Here is a 7,522-nt window from a genome sequence, read left to right on the forward strand (position 1 = left end):
TGTCAATTTGGGGTGACTAAATTACAAAATGTAAGATATAGTTTCAGATAGCTTTTGTTCATTTAGCATTGGCGGTAGCGCGGAAATGTATTGCAATTACTTGGAAGGATAATATAGAAGTGAATATAGCTCGCTGGCATTATCATAATGAGTTGAGTGAGGTCTTGCATTTATATGGAGAAAATAACATATAATTTGCATGATAATTATTCTTTTTTTTGTCCAGACGTGGTCACCCTATTTGGAATGTATGGGTTGAGAAATATCATAAATCTTTTTAATTATAAGTTTGTCAGATCACACAGTCTATGTATGTAATTCATTGATATATGGGTTATTTTTTCTGCTCCACTTGCGGGGCTTACTGAGGGTGGTGGGGGGGGGGGCGGAATGGTTTTGTTTTTTAGTTTATTTTGCTATTTTTTAATGTATTATTTCTTTTATATTTTGAAAATCTTAAATAAATATTTATAAAAAGAAAGAGCAGAGTGGCTCTGATCATCCAACACAGGTTCTTGTCGCCACATCGGGCTCAGTCAGTCAGAGGGGCGGCCCGGCCTGGCGTCGCGGTGAGAGCCACGCCTTTTACAGCCCCCCCCCCCCCCCCCCCCACCCGGTGCTGAACGTTCAGGTGGACTTTCAGATCCAGAGAATTAAATCGGGGGAACTGATGACATTGGGATCCCCATTCACTGTTTTTTTTTTAAATCTTTCCCAATACATCCTAGTACGTCGACATCAGACATATAACAACATTAAAGGGGCTGAATTGATCTCCAGGGAATCTATTCCTGCAGGCCAATCAGAGATTGATATCTAATTCCATACATCCTGCCAGGGTTGGTGTAGCGGGTGGCGCAATGTTTTCACAACACCTTTTCTCCAGGGGCTCCGATTTCCTCCCACCCTTCAAAACGTGTGGGTTAATGGGTGTAAATTGGGCGACACGGATTCGTGGTCCGAAATGATCTGTTGCCGTGCTTTGTCTAATTTTAAAAATATATTTCACAGTTTTATTTTTGACAGCTGTATCTTTACCTACAGAACTTATTTTGCAAACATATTTTGACTTAAATTCTGTGAAGGACTTTATGTAAAGATGGGACGTTGGAAGAATCATGAAATCCACACCACATGGGCCAGAGCTCGATGTATCGATTTTAATATATCACAGCAAACATTATTTCCTTTTAAATTTAGTTCACCGTAATAGGTCTTTTACGGAAAAAAAAACCCCAAAACGATTGCAGTAAACGCTGTTAAACCAGGTACAAACTTAAATGAACACAACAGGAATAAAGCTTTGCAACTTAATTCAAAATACCCACTTAAAGTGATATATTTTATTAAAGCAGCAATGCAGTAGTTTCCACCGAACAAAGCTGATGAACTTTAACTGAAAATCTATACAGATTTTCTTTACAAGAAACCAAAGCCAGATAGAATTGGACGTATCTCTGCATTGCATTTTTGGAAAATTCAGTTATCGTTTTCTCTCTGCCGCATGTTTCTAGATTTTCCAATTTCAACCTTCCTTTATTTTGGAATACGGACTCTCCTCCTGCATCGCTCCATAGTGAAGACACTTCTTGCCTGCCTCCTGCCATCTTCCCTTTCCCACCTTCTCCCTTCCCCAATTTCCCCCATTTGCACGGCCTTCGCTCCCCCTGCCCCCTTTCCTAGCCTCCCCCACCTTTGCCTGGCGTTCATCCTCCCCTCCTTCCCTGGACTCTCCCCCTGCCAACTGTTTTATAATTAATATATTCGCCAAAATTTCCGTGATATACGTTGGTTGTCTCGTTCTCGATTCGCCCACGTTTGAAGCAGAATTTTCCCATCCGCTGTGCACCCATGTTTCATCATTTTAAAGCCGGGTGATAAATCTTTTCAGTTTCTGAAAAGAGGCTCCACTCTGGTCACATGAGAGGTGATTATTCCATTCCACGCGGGGGTAAACTTCTATCGGGTTGATACAATTATGAGAGGTATTCGTGACGTGCGCTGAAGTTGAGGGGGGAGGGAGGGGTGGATTGGCGGGAGGAAATGGGATGTGCGCGGCATTTATTTTTATGCAGAATAGTAGCTGCCTCGAACAGGCTGCCACGAGTTGAGCTGGAATCCCGTTCGTGCTTGGGAGGCTCTTGGGTGGACACGTCAACATGCAGGAAAGAGGGGAACACCTCACAGTGCAAATTGTGTGAACTGGGCCGATGGGTTTGTTTCTGAACGACAGTTCTCTGCTTTGTGCATTTCCTTCAGCCGTTGGCTGGGGGAAAATATTCCCTCAAATCCCCATAAGTCGCGCAGAGTTGTGCAATTGCCCAGAACTCTCTGAAAACGCATGGCACCGTCTTGCGATTAAAGTGATCCATTAATCCATACCTGTTTTGAGTACTGATTGTGTAAATATCATGCCTCAATTTTACATTGAATGGAAAACATTTGGAGTCATTTGGGCGGCTTTGAAAGGAAAAATAATGTAATACCATAATTACACTTCAATTCTGAACCTCAGGGATCTGTAGGTTTTATTTCTAAAAGTTGCTCGCCCAAAGAAATGGAAAACACTGCCAGCGAAGATAAAATCATCTGTTTTATTGTCATGCACTTTTTTATAACGTTGTCTGGCTATTGCCCGTCTACACTGTGAGATGTGGCTCTCGGGTGCGAGACAACACCATGTCCATCTGGTGGGTCATGAAAGAACACGGGTACAATCGAATACGTGATATCTACATATGGGATTATAAAAGAAAAATAACGATTCGCTACATTTACTTCAAGCTTCAGATACAGCTTGGTTTCGTGAGGCTTGCCTCAAACGGGATTGCCCGAGCCTCGTGTTTGACCACGCAGGAGTAAAGTTCGTGCGAGTTCCAGTCTGAGGCTGCCAGCGTCAGGTAACTGCTGGCACTGAACGTGTTGTCCGTCTCCTGCTGCACCCGGCTGGTCTCGACCCCAATCTTTCTCGTCTTGCCGTCCACAGTCCACTTGATGCCCACGGCGCCCGGATTGAACCCGGTCACCAAACATACCAAGGTGGCCGTGTTCTTGGTCTCGATTTCCTCCGCTGAAGATCGGAAGACCGACACGGCAGGGGGTTGCTGAGCTGAAGATAAAAACGGACATAAATGCAAGAAAATTCATTAACAGACGCCACGAACCCTTCGAATCTACCGATGTCCACTGGTTTTATAATTAGAGTGAATTTATAAAACTCGTTGTGTCCAGCTGACCGCAGTTAATATAAGTTATACTGTGAGACGGTTCTTGGTTCTGGAAAATATACAACCTAAGAATAAATTATTGGATATGGAAATGGACAAAAGAGACAAGGAAATAAATACAACTCTGACTGAGAGAGAATAAATACAACTCTGACTGAGAGAAAATAAATACAACTCTGACTGAGAGAAAATAAATACAACTCTGACTGAGAGAAAATAAATACAACTCTGACTGAGAGAGAATAAATACAACTCTGACTGAGAGAAAATAAATACAACTCTGACTGAGAGAAAATAAATACAACTCTGACTGAGAGAGAATAAATACAACTCTGACTGAGAGAGAATAAATACAACTCTGACTGAGAGAGAATAAATACAACTCTGACTGAGAGAGAATAAATACAACTCTGACTGAGAGAGAATAAATACAACTCTGACTGAGAGAGAATAAATACAACTCTGACTGAGAGAGAATAAATAAAACTCTGACTGAGAGAGAATAAATACAACTCTGACTGAGAGAGAATAAATACAACTCTAACTGAGAGAATAAATACAACTCTGAGAGAGAATAAATACAACTCTGAGAGAGAATAAATACAATTCTGAGAGAGAATAAATACAACTCTGAGAGAGAATAAATACAACTCTGAGAGAGAATAAATACAACTCTGACTGAGAGAGAATAAATACAACTCTGACTGAGAGAGAATAAATACAACTCTGACTGAGAGAGAATAAATACAACTCTGACTGAGAGAGAATAAATACAACTCTAACTGAGAGAGAATAAATACAACTCTGACTGAGAGAGAATAAATACAACTCTGAGAGAGAATAAATACAACTCTAACTGAGAGAGAATAAATACAACTCTAACTGAGAGAGAATAAATACAACTGACTGAGAGAGAATAAATACAACTCTGACTGAGAGAGAATAAATACAACTCTGAGAGAGAATAAATACAACTCTGACTGAGAGAGAATAAATACAACTCTGACTGAGAGAGAATAAATACAACTCTGACTGAGAGAGAATAAATACAACTCTGACTGAGAGAGAATAAATACAACTCTGACTGAGAGAGAATAAATACAACTCTGACTGAGAGAGAATAAATACAACTCTGACTGAGAGAGAATAAATACAACTCTAACTGAGAGAGAATAAATACAACTCTGACTGAGAGAGAATAAATACAACTCTGACTGAGAGAGAATAAATACAACTCTGAGAGAGAATAAATACAACTCTGACTGAGAGAGAATAAATACAACTCTGACTGAGAGAGAATAAATACAACTCTGACTGAGAGAGAATAAATACAACTCTGACTGAGAGAGAATAAATACAACTCTGACTGAGAGAGAATAAATACAACTCTGACTGAGAGAGAATAAATACAACTCTGACTGAGAGAGAATAAATACAACTCTGACTGAGAGAGAATAAATACAACTCTGACTGAGAGAGAATAAATACAACTCTAACTGAGAGAGACTGCATCACATTTTGTGATTGACAATGGCCCCGAAAGATTTTGTTTTGGTTTGAGTCCAATTCTCTGAATGAGATTTAAAATGTTACGAAGGATTCTTCCAGGACTCATCCAACGTCCTTCGTGGACGAGGAGGTCAGAAAAATTAAAGATAAAACTAAATGATTCTTTCCGTCAAATTTAAAATGAAATACTGCAATGTTTAGCTCTGCCCTCGATTCCGTGTCTGCACTACCGTGGACAAAAGTCGCAACGTTATATTTGACTGTTATTGAAGTTTCCGGACACAGTGCAGCTGGTGGAGAGGAAGGCGGCCTAAAACCGCTCTGAACGCAAATCCAGGATTGGATTGGAAATTCATGCGAACCTGACGTGAGGAACGCTCTTTCGCCGGGAGGTTCTTGATAATAAATGTAAACTTGAAAGTTTGAATGCGGGCCATTCTTGTTTCTAATCTCGGCTCTGACAAACTGCGAGGGATTTAATAAATGCCACCGGCCTTTTAAAGGGAACTGAAGTAACGTTTTTAAATCCGTTGGTATTTTCCCTGCGGTAACTATCGTTCGCGAGGTCGCTGCGACTGGATGTGAACCAGTCAGACTCTCCGAAGCACAGCACCACATGAAGAGAATTCGCACGACTTCGCTCGTTTTATATATTTTTTTCCAAATTAAGTCTCCATTTCTAATCGTCTATCCACTTCCTGTCAATGATGACCATTTGAACTGAAGCACGAAGGTCTGTAGACCCCGTGGGGGCAGTGAAACACAACGCTGGAGAAACTCAGCAGGTCAAACAGTGTCCTTTATGTGGAGATCCGCACTCTCAATGACTCGAAGGAACGCTCGGCTTTAACACACATTAGATTGCCCCTGGCCCGACTCCATGTGCTCGAATGAATGGAAGGGAGGGGCAAGGGAGGTCGACATTTATGGCCAGGTCACAGGCGATCGAGTCACCAGAGGGCGGACCAGCCACTCGTACACAGAGCAGTATATACAGATCAGCACATCGAGCAAAGATTAAAATACATCACTGACGTTTCCGGCTTGAGCCCTTCATCAAGGGATGAACTGTCGGTGATGTATTTTTATCTTTTCTATATAAAGGACATTGTTTGACCTGTTGAGTTTCTCCAGCCTTGTGTTGTTTTTCTTTTACAATGATCGCCTCTTAGACTTGGGACTCTCCCTATTCTCAGAATTAAATAAAATCGCTTAATCTTCCCAAGGCCCCATCAAGCAATGGCAACAGCTCATAAAACTCATGGAACCAAGCAAGACGCCCAACCTCAACCATCTCAAGCGGAACCAGCCGCACCAGAACCCCGAGACAGAGATCGTCAGTCTGGGGAAAGTGGAATCATGGCACGGAGAGGCTTGAGAGATCATTCAAGTGTTTAAAACCCCCTCGGTCACTTCTTTGAGGGGTGCTGGATTCTCCGATAACCAGGGAGGCTCGGTTAGGTGACAGCAAGTGCCTCCGTGGGTCGAAGGGAGGGGACGATCGTAGAGACTTTGGGCTCCGTGCGTTCAGGTTTTGAGGCTGAAAGCAAACCCCGAGTTTGCAATGGAGAAACGGGGATCGTGAGCAAACAAAGAATTGCACTCGGCAGGTCGCCAGCGTTGAACTGGCCAGTCACCCTCTCGGATTGATAAAGGGTGCCTTCCGACCTTTACCACCCACGGGTGCTGTCGGACCGGCTGAATGCCTTCAGCCATCCTTTGTTTGGCGACGTTTGACACACGTTTTTGCATCGTGAATAATTGACTTACTGCCCAGATTCAATTTGGTTCCTCTCCCGAAGGTGAACGCATCACTGCTACTGCGGGTCGCACCGCAGTAATAATCGGCCGCGTCCTCCCGCTGAACGTTGGCGATGGTTAAATGCATCTTGTTCTCGGATTCCTCCACGGTGCCGGTGAATCGGTCTGGAATTCCCGGCCCTCGGGTAGAGCTTTCGTACCATACAAAGACAGGGGCGCTGCCGGGTTTCTGCTGGTACCAGCTCGTGTACAAGCTACTGAGCTTGTCACCGGACAGGGTGCAGGTGATCTTGACGGTGTTTCCTGGAGACGTGGAGATGGACGTCGGCTGGGTCAAAATTCTCTCCGAGTTTGTCACTAGTGAATAAAAACAAATCAGTTTTCAGAAGGAGGAAAACAATGAGCGCGACCCAAATCCCCGTAACATTAACGACTTACCTTGGAAAAGGATTGCCAAGGCGGCAAGAACGCGGATCCATTCAGCCATGTTCAACGCGATGGAGGACTGTTCCGCGACTGAAGTCCGGTGCCGAGGTCTCTCCACATCCCTCCTTAAAAAGTCTTCAGCGACCCAACGTCATTCATGATTAATTCTTCATGCAAATCTCTAACCACGTGACATCGAATCCTTGGTGGGGCGTCAACCGATGTTTCACAGCTCCAGCAGTTGGGAGAAGACGGCAGGAAACGGAGCGGAAACCCCCGAGAGACCCAGGGATGGGAATCGCTGTTAATTCCTCAGAATAAGAGGGGTCGGTTGCCGCGTGGGATGTGTTATTTGAAGAAACTGCATAAACATTGCACTCAATGCCTTGGGTCAGTGGTCCTCAACCCTTTTCTTTCCACTCACATCCCACTTTAAGTAATCCCTCTACCGTCGGTGCTCTGTGATTAGTCAGGGGTTGCTTAAGGTGGGATGTGGGTGGGAAGAAAAGGGTTGAGAACCACTGTTTTCATCGTCATTAATTGGCTCTTGTGCATATCTCCAAAGGAAATGGGCCAGTGATAATTTTTCTCAGTGATAA

General features: G+C 43.4%; 1 protein-coding gene across 1 annotated transcript; it reads right to left on the reverse strand.

Moving 5' to 3' along the window:
- Window positions 1-2,575: 2,575 nt before the first annotated feature.
- Window positions 2,576-7,040, reverse strand: LOC138761494 (immunoglobulin lambda-1 light chain-like). Its single transcript, XM_069933716.1, has 3 exons — window positions 6,936-7,040; window positions 6,507-6,854; window positions 2,576-3,109 (listed from the first exon to the last, which is right to left on the reverse strand). The coding sequence occupies exons 1-3, from the start codon at window positions 6,982-6,984 to the stop codon at window positions 2,787-2,789; spliced, it is 720 nt and encodes a 239-aa protein (XP_069789817.1). The 5' UTR covers window positions 6,985-7,040; the 3' UTR covers window positions 2,576-2,786.
- Window positions 7,041-7,522: the final 482 nt, after the last annotated feature.

The sequence above is a fragment of the Narcine bancroftii genome, chromosome 4 (assembly GCF_036971445.1).
Source record: "Narcine bancroftii isolate sNarBan1 chromosome 4, sNarBan1.hap1, whole genome shotgun sequence".
Classification (NCBI taxonomy): domain Eukaryota; kingdom Metazoa; phylum Chordata; class Chondrichthyes; order Torpediniformes; family Narcinidae; genus Narcine; species Narcine bancroftii.